The sequence below is a fragment of the Sinohyriopsis cumingii genome, chromosome 1 (assembly GCF_028554795.1).
Source record: "Sinohyriopsis cumingii isolate HCF-2022 chromosome 1, ASM2855479v2, whole genome shotgun sequence".
Lineage (NCBI taxonomy): Eukaryota > Metazoa > Mollusca > Bivalvia > Unionida > Unionidae > Sinohyriopsis > Sinohyriopsis cumingii.
Genome location: NC_142961.1, coordinates 7273030 through 7286284, shown reverse-complemented (window position 1 = coordinate 7286284; position 13255 = coordinate 7273030). Strand labels below are relative to the sequence as shown.

The 13255-nt window shown below is 37.3% G+C and overlaps 1 protein-coding gene across 6 annotated transcripts in view; it reads left to right on the top strand.

Annotated features, from left to right (window-relative positions):
* Positions 1-13255, top strand: part of LOC149806372 (oncostatin-M-specific receptor subunit beta-like) — a 177963-nt gene that overhangs the window by 63825 nt on the left and 100883 nt on the right. For all 6 annotated transcript variants that reach the window (XM_089952304.1, XM_089952262.1, XM_089952286.1 and 3 more), the window contains 2 exons: positions 2112-2248; positions 7108-7273. In XM_089952304.1, the coding sequence (XP_089808430.1) occupies positions 2112-2248; positions 7108-7273 (303 nt within the window). The remainder of the gene's footprint in view (positions 1-2111; positions 2249-7107; positions 7274-13255) is intronic.

Below are 13255 nucleotides of genomic sequence, written 5' to 3'. Positions count from 1 at the left end.
CATCCTTGGTATCTTCAACCTCTCTTTCCATACACTTAAGAAATTGCAATGTGTCTGTATATCAAGGTACACTCTGTAATTCTACAATATAAAAACTAATTTATTGTCACCTCATTTGCACATTTGATTGACTTTTGTTTTCACCTATACATTTGTTATAGCTTCATTATTGTATACCCTCTTTAACCTTCACTTAGCATGTGGAGGCATCTGAAGGAGAGTAATTCAGTGATGCCAAAAGCAGGTGACTGTAACCAAATTTTTATACTTGAGTGATTGTTATATTTTCTGTTATATTATCCTCAATATCTGGGACCCTATTTAGCCTACACTCATGAAAACTGGAATGATAGTGCATTTGAAGTAGAATAACTCATCCATACCAAAAATAGGCCACTGTTACCTAATTATTTGGCTTGAATGACTGTGCCATTTTCCTCTGTATAATTCCAATGTCAAATGATAAGATCAGCTCACTTACATTTAGTTAATGTTGCTCTTGCACACAAGCTATCAAGAAAATGGAGGATCCAGTAACATCAGCAACAGATTCATAGCACAACGTTCATGACAATATTTCTGAAACTTTCCTACCTGATTGCAATATTGTGTGTTAAACAAAGACTTCAATTACTATAACACACATAAGGATATATGCATGAAATTAAGATTTTTGAAAATCCGGTCAAATTTGAAACACATTGCTGGCAATTTATATGAAGAACGAACATCCTGACAAACTGCAAGAAGACAGTTTGATAAAAAAGAAGACAAAATAACAAAATCTTTCTGTTCTTTCAAAGTTAGGCATATTTATTAATTATTAGAATGTATAGTATGGATTTAGTGTTATTTAAATAATTTAAAATAAAGCCTTTGTTATGCATTTGCACCCATTAAATTTAGATCGTACATGTATAAGTGTCATATAAGAATAAAACAAGTACTTTTAATTTGATCAACAAATAAAGATTTAATTACGTTTAGGAAAACAAATATTCAAGTAACAAAATAAATAAATTGTTTATACAAAGTTACTCGAGTGATTCAGGGGAATGTTTTATGTTCTTAATGCAACATTAACATGTAACCTCACGTAAAACATTTCATAAGGGTATTATTGATAAACTAGTAAATTTAAATTATATCAGATATATGTAAAACAATCATTTAAAATAATTTCTTAAAAAGGTAGGAAATAATAATGGCATATGATTCCAATATTCCAAATAGAAGTTTAAAAAACCCATAAGGTAATAAAAAGAAAAAATTAAACAACATGTATACAACCATTTTCTTTATTACATGTAATTATATGACTGAACTAATGGATACAGTTTAAACCTAAGCATAAAATTGTATTCAATATTTTCACAAGCACAACACATAATATTATTTAAAAACAGTTTCGTGTATTTATATATGAAATATGATTCTAAATAATATATCACTTCCAATGCAGAGTATTTACATGTTGGTGTTTGGTTTGAGGACTTTTTTTTATAAAATCCCTCTTGAATCTGTTCATAATAATAACACTATGCATCATATGTGCCCCAAGCACAATGGCGAACCATTTTGCTGATAAATTTTCTGGGATTTTCTGCGTAATCTTTTAAATTCCTCTGCAATACAATAAGAAAGTAATCAGTCCTTGTCTAATGTTTGTGAGGAAATGTAGTGGATAGTAATGTGTAATTACACAATGAACTCGATGCCTATTTTGTACAGATTAATATGAACAGTTTGATTGACAGTCAGAACTATCTCTTTACCGGTTTGTGTATTGTTGATGAGACTTTCGTTTATGTGTAAATATGAACAATATTTAGATTTACATCATAATATGGTTCAATGGTACCATATTGTGGTCAGTTATATATTCACATCACACTCTGAGTTTTAATCTGTTTTCTACCCTATCCCTCTCCAGGGGACATGCTAGAGGATTTCAGAGTGGGGAGGGGGGTATTGGTTCTCAGCCAGGTGAAATGAATAACTTAAAGAAAGCATATCTACAGTTCCGATATTTGTAGATTTGTACTGAGTACTCAATATATCAAAGCTATTTCAGTTTAATCATCAATTAAGACTTGAAACTCTAATTGCAGTCAAACCTCCGCCACTAAAGACTGTTGTATATGAAATATTGAACTCAACTTGTATTTTACTTAACTGGACTAATGAAAGGCGTCATCGCAAGAAGAATGTCAATGTCGTATACGAATCCGAATGGCAAGACCCAAAGGTATGTATCAGTTGTCACTTTTTATTAATATGAAAAGATTACATGTATTAATTTACAATTTACCTTGTTAAAGACTAAGTGAGTGGATTCGATTTGGCCCAGCATAATGTGTTGTGCATCACTTCAATCTATCTACATTTACTTATAAGCACTCTAGAGGCTTTAGAATCTTCTCACCAATCAGTTTAGGAAGGAATATAGTATTTTGCCCATTCATTGATGTATTCATTTGTTTGTTCATTCATTCATTATACCCTCATTATCTCATACCCATTTTATCTACAGTCATGAAAATTGGTATGTGGATATATTGCTGGAAGAGTAACTTTCAAATTTTGTTGTTGAAATTATCAATGTCCTTCTGACTTTTAGGAAGTGAAAATGTCAATGCTCTGAGCTAGCAGTGTTTCATGAGACACACCTCGTTTGGTCTATAAAATGTAGAATGACTTTTTAAAGGAATTTACATAACATAAGCTTAAACATGTTTTTATGACATTCTGTCACATGGTTTTTATTGGAAAGGGAATATACTTTTTAATAGTCCACTAATCTAAGTTTGTTGACTTGAGTTTGCTTGGTAAATGCTTCTTCTTTAATATGTTAACCCATTCATAATACCTTATGAGAATGAATATTACTACTACTTTGCAAATCCAGCCCTCCTAGTTTAAAAACATTTAGCTGAAAAGCGAAGTTATTTGCCCTACTAGGTGGTGGTTGGGCAGAGTGATCTCCCCTTAGTATATAGCTTGGTACCAAAGCCCAAGAATATCTCAGTTACTACTTCCACTAATGCCAAGAAGCATGCTTTTGCCACGAGAAACCTGGCAAAAGTCGGAATTTCCTTATAAGATATACCATTACAAATTGGAGTTTTTTACTTCTAAGGAAGGTCTACTCCATCAACTTCTAAGGAATATCTACTCCATCAATATTTCCAACTTTTTTTCTCTCCTATACCAATAAAGTTCAGTTTTTAATATTTTCTAACACTTTGTCATCATCACACATCTTAGTACTTGCACGGGTAGCCTATGCAGCTGCACATTAGGTTTGGGCTATAATTATTTTTTATGTGCAAGCAAATCTCTAGTGCTGATTGAAGACTTTTAATTTATGTGTAACTCCACTGTAAACATGTACATACGGTTGAGTTTTCTATATCCATGCATTATTTAAGTATCCAGGTACCAAGCTTGATTTTACTTGTCACTTCTGTCTCTGAGCCTCCCTAGATGTAGTATTGTAAATTATATTATACCCAGACACTTCACACTTTATAAGCTCATGTGCTATCACTAATTTTCAGGTAAAACAGCATATGGTATAGCTCTGCACCCACCCTGTGTATAAAGTCAGGTGCACCAAACTTACCTGTAAAGGCAATCATTGAGCTATTCCATCATGTAGTATTGTGAATTGATTTTAAAATATATTGACACTTCATTGTCCTCATTTGTTGCCCTCATAATGTCATCTACTAGCAATAATTCATGGTGGTATATTGACACTTTCTTGCTTTTACCTGTATACAATAATCATCGAGCCTTTTCCATCAGGTAAATTTGTCTCCAATTGTCACATCTACTTTGTAAGTATCTAATAACAGTGCTTCATTTCCTTTTTTTATGTGCAGGTGTTTTTAATGTGTAATATAGAAACTTGTTTATATTACTGTATTGGTTCCACTCTGGCCAGACAGTTACAGGTAAGCTTTCTACACATGGTTTACTCAGTTGCATCTTGCTCAAACATGCTGATGCTTGAGTGATGTTTATCTGTACAGGTAATCCTTTGACCTTCCTTTGCATTACCTGTAAATAAAAGTGATTCTTTTTTCTTCCTTTTCAAACACGTAAGTACTATAATGATGTTCCAACGATTCTACTTGTATGGGCAGACAAATTCATATGCCTATGGGTTATTCTGCTAGAATCGAATATTCAGCGTCCACTTTCTAAATGTGCATAGCTATGCTCAAATATACCTGTACAGGTCATGCACATCCCTTTACAGGTAGTTATATTTGTTGGTAACTCTGCATGGATACTCACTTGCTAATAAAACAGGACACTCACCATACTGCATTAAAAAGGGTCTTCTCTATTTTGTTTTGCATATTTAGACCAGGGGCTAGACCAGTTGGCAACCACTCAACATGTGTAGTTTCTCCGGTTGTCACCCTTTGGCTAAATGTTGGACTTACATATTAATGACAGAAGTCAAACCATAATTGGGGGACAAATTGCACACATTAAGGCAGCAAGATGCAGAGCAGAACCAAGCGTCATTTACAGTCTCCCTGATCAGAATTTTGGACCGGAAATGTGGATCAAACATCTCCTACCACATCCCACCCTCAGGAACTGGACAGTATCATGCCAGCCAAGATGGTCATGTTCTTCCATTACCATATTTGACCATATAACTGGGATCATAAGGTGCCACAACCACAATTCAATCATAACAGCATCAGCAAGAAATGAACTTGTCCAGTTCCATGACTTTGCATAGTGCAGCCAAGCTCTTCATGAATAGACAATTCCTGCAGACAATGCTCGATCTATCTTACTGCAGGGTATCTCAAACATTTCTAGCATACGATGTCTATTTTGGGACCTCTGTTTTCTTGAAATGTCTCTTCAAGCTCCCTCAAGCGTCTGCCTTCTAAGATACTCTCCTTATCATGTTAGAAGTAACAGGATCTGACTCGTAAGCGCTGCAAGTGTAGTGGGCCACCATTATCAAAATTCTTCTCCATCTATTCTGCAGGTATTGCAGGAGATGTAAACTTCACTACCTTCCTCTATAAACGACACTATAACTGGCATTCAGTTTTCTTCATCATTATTAGCTCTTACTTGGATGAGCGAACCTCTGCCTTCCAGGACTGAAGTGACTTTCCCTGCCCAATCTCATAGGACTTCTCTCCTCTATTCTCTACATCACCTGCTGGGTCTACAGTTCTAGTGAAATTAACTATGGAGGAGTCTACTTTCTATTACTTCTATAATCTCAGTCTCTAGTACAGCGGAGAGATTTGCAAAGCAGCCAACAAGGTCACAGGTATGTCCACAGAGCATATTCTACAACTTAGTGAAAGAGTCAGAGGGAGGTTGATATCTGGATTTTACTTCTCCACATGAACAGGAAGATACATCGCACAGATCTTCCACACTGGATTAAGTATATTGTTCACTCAGCACATCCAGATATATCCCCAGCTCAATCAATTTGTTATGCATTTTGGCTCATGAGGTTACAGCAGTTGCCATAAGCATAGCATTCGACCAGAACTGTTCTCTGACCAACATTATCCAGGCAATGGGATGGAGATTAAAGTTTATATTCTTTAATTCATATCTTAGAGCTCTTTCATCCCAAAGGGCTCAACTCGATTTGGTATGATCTATAGCCATGGCGCAAAAGGTCACCTTTCCAGGTCATCTGAGAGCTTCATGAAAAACAGCTTCATGACTTCCACTTCCAATTTTCACATTTCCAAGCCCCTGTCAAGCAGATGGAGCTTTTTCCAGTCTGGTCACATTGAAACTGCCTCAAATACCTTAGGGGACCAGAAATCACATCTACAAAGTAAAGGGATGTACCTCCAACTGCCTCTTACCTATTCTCCTATGGTATTATGATTAGGTAACATATTTAAAGAAGAAACTAATTGTTTTCTAGTAAAATATGTTTCTTCGAGAATACTCACCCAATCATAATACTAATACACCCTCCCAGCCTCCCCACTGTAAAATCCATATAAGGAGCATTATTTGGCACTACTCCCTGTGCCAAGGAGAGAACACTTTGCCTGACTTCAAGCTAAAGGTTTTTAACCAGGGAGGGCTGGATTTGCGAGGTAGTAGTAGTTCTACTAAGGTATTATGAGTGGGTAAGTATTATCGAAGAAACATATCTTACTAAGAAAAACATTGGTTTCCAAATATTCATATTGTTTAGATCACAATAGATTTTTAATTGACTGTGAATCTGACTAAAAGTGCCATGTAATCAAAAAGTATTTTTGTTTAGATAACCAAAAAGTATTTTTATTTCAATCATAAGCTTCCATCATTTCTGATGAATAAAAAGGTATACATGTTGGCTGCCGATATTCAGTTACATATTATAGACTTTTTCTAACATAACTGTTGTTTGATACAAAAGACCACAACAGCAGCAACTCGGCTACTAGTACTGCTACAAAAATGCCAACATTGTTACAAAGCACGAACAAAGTGATATGACATGTTTTTTGTTTGCATTGTACACAAAGTTTTATAAGCTGTAACATCAATCTTTTAATCTGCAATAAAGAGAACTCTGAAAATAATTGCAAGACACATTACATGTATATGAATGTTGACTGATAAAGAGATCAGAAATCATAAACCTTTCTATAGAAAAAAATTTGCCAAAGATTTGATTTTGCGATATAAATTAACAATTTTAGGGATGTGGTCCCAAAAGGTTATTGTTAAAATCATATTTGTACTTCTGAAGTTCAGGAAGTGAAAAAAAGCCATGCAGTCTTTGATTATTTACACCTCATAAGAATGCCTACCTGTGTCCACCCAAATCAACCCCATCATTCAGATACCAAAATAAACAAAAATGGCAACTCTAGGATCTACAGATTTCACTTTTTGTAAAAATAATTTCCATTGGCGAAAATCAGTGAGGTACCTCTTCTTTAATAATGCTAAACTCTAGAGTGAAGCGTTAGAAATAGAAGAAATAAAGCCATCTTATGTATTCGTCTGAGAATCATAAACCAGGTGTGATATTAGACCCACTTTTTATATTATTTCATATTTCATGCATCTTTATATCATTCTCAATTTTTGCAGGAAATTGTGAGATACTTTATTGTTAAAAAGGACTATTATGTAAACCGCATTGTATGTGGACTTTTACCATACACAAAATACACATTCAATTTCACTGTGTATCCCGAGTATGATGGGTATGCCAGTGAGGCCATCAGCATCATCACAGAAAAAACCTGGTCGTCTGGTACGTATATTAATGTTTTACTTTAAATATACATGTTGCCTTGTTTTGGAAGCATTGGAGTCAAAGTATAACTTTTCTGACTGTAATAATGTTATTGTTATTTGAGTCAGTTTTTACCTATATCATAATTTCATCAGTCATGAAATCTGAAAGGTGCATTCATTCCAAGAAGTACTACTCATCATATTGCATTTCTATTTCCACACAGTCATTCTAAGGAGCTCGACTTGTCATATAGCAGATACATGTCCCACATTCATTCCAAAAAGTACTACTCATCATATTGCATTTCTATTTCCAAACAGTCATTCTAAGGAGCATGACTTGTCATATAGCAGATACATGTCCCACATTCATTCCAAAAAGTACTACTCATCATATTGCATTTGTATTTCCAAACAGTCATTCAAAGGAGCATGACTTGTCATATAGCAGATACATGTCCCACATTCATTCCAAAAAGTACTACTCATCATATTGCATTTGTATTTCCAAACAGTCATTCTAAGGAGCATGACTTGTCATATAGCAGATACATGTCCCACATTCATTCCAAAAAGTACTACTCATCATATTGCATTTGTATTTCCAAACAGTCATTCAAAGGAGCATGACTTGTCATATAGCAGATACATGTCCCACATTCATTCCAAAAAGTACTACTCATCATATTGCATTTGTATTTCCAAACAGTCATTCTAAGGAGCATGACTTGTCATATAGCAGATACATGTCCCACATTCATTCCAAAAAGTACTACTCATCATATTGCATTTGTATTTCCAAACAGTCATTCAAAGGAGCATGACTTGTCATATAGCAGATACATGTCCCACATTCATTCCAAAAAGTACTACTCATCATATTGCATTTGTATTTCCAAACAGTCATTCTAAGGAGCATGACTTGTCATATAGCAGATACATGTCCCACATTCATTCCAAAAAGTACTACTCATCATATTGCATTTGTATTTCCAAACAGTCATTCTAAGGAGCATGACTTGTCATATAGCAGATACACGTCGTCACAGTCAGTCAAATGAGTACTACTCATCATATAGTAGATACATGTCCTCACAGTCAGTCAAAGGAGTACTACTCATCATATAGTAGATACATGTCCTCACAGTCAGTCAAAGGAGTACTACTCATCATATAGTAGATACATGTCCTCACAGTCAGTCAAAGGAGTACTACTCATCATATAGTAGATACATGTCCTCACAGTCAGTCAAAGGAGTACTACTCATCATATAGTAGATACATGTCCTCACAGTCAGTCAAAGGAGTACTACTCATCATATAGTAGATACATGTCCTCACAGTCAGTCAAAGGAGTACTACTCATCATATAGCAAATGTAAGTCCTCACTGTCAATCTAAGGAGCACAAATTACATAGTAAATGTAAAGTCTAACAGTTATTCTAAGGAGCACTTCTCATATAGCAAATGTATGTCGTCCTAACCCTTTATGTTTATGTATGTTATGGTGCAAGCCATGCAGCACCATTCCCAGAGAGCAAGTAATGCCCTTTAAAAAAAGAGAGGAGCAGCAAGTCTAACATTATGTAACAACACCATTAGTTGATTTGGTTAGTTGATTTGGATTTCACACGTTACCTCGTTTCCACTTGGGGTCGCTTCCTAATACTGTTGATATGGATTTCACTCAACACATCCTGCAGTTGCAGATAACTCGTACTGTTTATTCTATATATTTCACACAGTTCCATCAACTGCTGGTGATTCCTCCACTTGAGATGGATTTCACACCACGACCTACAGTTGCTGATCCCTGCTAGTCTGCAGTTGATATGTATTTCCCACACTATGTACAGTTTGGGACTCATCCTTCTGCATTTAATATGCATTTTAATATCAATAATACATGTGGATACTGCATAGCTTAAGTACTTTTCTAGGAGGAAAATAACTAACGAAATGATGAAATTCTGTGCTCCCATTATTACAAACCAGAATCTTCCAGAATACAGGACCAGATCTGCATAAGTGAGAATAATCCCATGCATAAATGCCAGGCATGTTTGAAAAAAATCATCATTTAATTTTTGTTTGCCATATTTGAAAGGCTCAAAAGCGTTCACATATAGAAGATTAGGTACCACTTATGTGGATCAGCAAGTGAACGGTTGTTTTGTGTGATAAATAATCTTTGTGAACTTCAGGACTATATCCCGATCAGTTTTGATCAATGTTTAATTAAGTTCACTTGATGGTATCTCTAGACTTGTTCCATACAAGTGGTGTTTGTCTTGGCAATTTATTTTGCTGCAAAAAGTATATTTCCTTAGACTTAGTCCTTTACCTGCTGCATTCTAACTTGAAATATTTTTGTATATGAAACCTTCTTTCACCATCTTTATTTCAGGAACAATGTCTAATTAAAGTTTGGGTACGTGTGGCCACTCAAATCTCCCTGGGACACAGCCAACATGTTTATCCTGTATGCACTGTCAGATAACAGATGGCTGTCAATTTTGTAGCCTTTGGTCTGACAAAGTATGAGATCTCATGGAGAGTCAGCAAATCTACCAAGCAAAGTAGAAGGGTATCCTTGTCTTTGTCAGATAACAGATGGCTGTCAATTTTGTAGCCTTTGGTCTGACAAAGTATGAGATCTCATGGAGAGTCAGCAAATCTACCAAGCAAGGTAGAAGGGTATCCTTGTCTTTGTCAGAGGTTTTGGTGGGTTCTCTTTCTCTAAGTCCCTTGGGTCTCAGAGAATGATTATGCAAGTTTATTTTGAGACTTCTAGAATTAGTGGAGCCCCCTTTCAATGGAAGGTTTAAATAGGCGTGAAGTGAGTAGCACTTTCCCAAGAGAGCATAGCAGCACCATTCCCATAGAGCAAGTAATGCCCTTTAAAAAAGAGAGGAGCAGCAAATTGTACCCAACCTCAGGAGGAGCAGCACCCTCTCACATCAGGAAAGACAGAGAGTGAGTCATGCTTCCTGCTGTTTGGAGCAGCACCCTCTATTAACCCATAGCTTGGTAAAGGCTTGTTGTAAACAGCTCCCTTTCAGTCCCAGGGATCTGCTGTTTGCAAATTGATCTATTTCCCTGAGGAAGGGAATGATGATATCAGCTATCAGACTATCAGCTCTGAGAATGGCTTTTAGTGCAGATAAGAATCGCCAGAAGAGCCCTTGCCCCTTGACTCAGCATTGAGCATGAGTGTTTGGAGCTCATCACTAAGGTGATATGTATCAGGCCAAGTCATCCTTCTCTTTAGACTAACTTTTTATCCCACAGGGCACCAGAGATCAACTTATAGATTAAAGCAGGGGATTGGATTGGCACCCACCTTCCTCATTATTCATCTTATTCACTATGACATGTGGATCCTTCCTCAACACAGAAGCAATCTGACCCTCTCACTACATGCAGCCATGGACTTAGGATCTGGACCACGTGGTAGTCAGGTCATGCCTGTGGGTCATAGACCTACTTCATTTTATGAGGTTCGGTCCAAAAAGAAGGAGGGGGATAGACCTTCTTCCCTGAAATGTTAAAGTGGGTAGAGAATCACCCTATCCCACAAACAGAGCCTGGAAATTTATTTATCTCCATGGAAGGAGTTTCCAGATCATCTTTCTTCCCCCACATTGTCTCCCCCTCAGCAGAGAAACACTGGGTCACATAGTGGTGCCTCCCGGGAGAAATAGCAGGCTGAAGATGCCCTTTTTATCCTCATTGGAGAAAATGAGTTTGACCCCATGGAAGGAGTTTCCAGATCATCTTTCTTCCCCCACATTGTCTCCCCCTCAGCAGAGAAACACTGGGTCACATAGTGGTGCCTCCCGGGAGAAATAGCAGGATGAAGATGCCCTTTTTATCCTCATTGGAGACAATGAGTTTGACTCAGAGGAAGCTAAGGTGTGACCCCATCGCTTCTGGTCCCATATCCTTTCTGAGCATTCAGTTAACGATGCAAAGAAAGGGAATTCTTGTAATTTGATAAAGCAGTGAATGAGTTTTACTGCCTCTTGCCTAACAATCTGAACTTCATTTAGGCTTCTGAAGGACTAATCTTTTTCACCAATGGCTCTCCATCATTTTTCAGAAGCAGTAGCAAAAACTTCTATGCATTGTCCTTGTCCATGGTCTTCTGAGCATTTCCAACTCTGCTGGGATGTGGCACTGGATACATCCAAGGTCTTGACAAAGCACATTCAAAACCTTCTGAGATCTAATTCTGGAGGCTGAGACTCTCTTCAGAGGGCATATCCTCTCTGTGACTACTCAGCAGGAATTGAGAGACCATCAAGACCGGTCTATTGTGTCGACTTCTTGCTCTTCAAAACCAATAAATGAAATCACCATGACTGCTCTCAGAGCTGACTTCTTTCTAAATTATTTAAAGCCATGTAGCTCCATTCAAAGCATGAACCCCATTTTAAAGCTGTCCCTAGGTAGGTTTGCTCAAGAAGGGAGCACCACAAAGATCCAGAAAATATCTCTGAGCTTTCACCCCATGCAAAGGATAAGGGTGGATAACCCTAGATACTTGCTCCATCTCTTGCAGACCATACATCTTACTTCTGTTTCCATTGGCACACGAAAAAATACTCTTTTTGTAGGCTTGGTCATGCATAACAGTTGATGGGTGTGTCTTATCTATCATACAAAATGATTACTGGCTGCTGACATGTAAATATGGTCCAAGTTCAAGGAAGAAGTCCCTTCACTTCTTCCAAAGGGTGCATTAGAGATGGTGTTAAAAGATCATTCTCTGGCCGTCTATTCCCAAATTTGCCTGGTTCCCAAGAAAGAGACAGTCTCATCTATTTATTGATCTATTGTCCGTAAACAGATTTCTGCAGGAGGAGCCATTAAAGATGGAGACCATAGCCTCAGACAGGAATGCCATAAGACCTGGCAATTGGACATTCTCCAACAATCTTCACTATGCATACCTTCACATCCCTATCTTTTTTACACATAGGAAGTACATAAGATTTTCTTTTGATAGGGAGATCTTCCAGTACTGATTGTTGCCATTTGCTCTAACCTCCATACCCAGAGTTTTACCAGGGCCATTGGAGTAGTTGCAGCCCATTTAAGGTCATTGGGTATCCCAATCCTCCAGTAGTTAAATGAATGGTCGATTCACAAATCCGCAATGACAGTCTGGAGTCCCTGAGAGTAAACATGTCTCACTGTTGGTCCATACTGATCTTGTTGCTTAGTAGAGCTCAATCCATTGGAAGATTTCACTCAGATGTACTGTATCACAGAGACAAGAGCTAGTCCCTATTGGAGAGGCTGATTGGAATGACTGAGTTGTCAGCTGATCTTTTTTCTCTCTGCTGTTAAGCTTAAACTCTACAGTGGACCTGGTTCCCCTAGGTACAATTCACTTGGTGTTGGCTCCTGTTTCTAATTTAAGCTGCTTGGAACCACATATGGACACAATGAATGTTCAGATTTCTCCGGGTTGGGGTTTACACCACTATCTAAACTGGTGACCAAATCATGACCATCTTCTGTCTAGGGTCCCCATGCACACACACCCCCACTGTAATCCATTCATACCTCTTTGCAAATGCATCAGATTCATGGTGTGATGATCATCCAGAATGGGAGGGTCTGGTTCTTAAGAGTTTGTAGTCTTGGGAAGAATCTGTGTTTCACATGAATACTTTGGAAATGACAGCAGCATTATTAGAACTTCAGGGGGGTGTAGCAAATAAGAGTTTGCTATGGCATCCTCTGACAACATGTCACTGGCAGTTTACATTAGAAGACAAGGTGTATGCAGGTTTGGAACCTCCTTCAATGGACCGCTTTAGATGGAATATTCCTTCAAGTACACTACATTCCAGGCAGGAAGAGCATTTTGGTGGACAGCCTGACAAGGAAAGGATGGTAGTTCTTATGAAATATTTCTTCCACCAATCCATAGCAGACTCCCTGTTCCATCTTTTGGGAACAACATAGGTGGACGTTTTTGCAGCT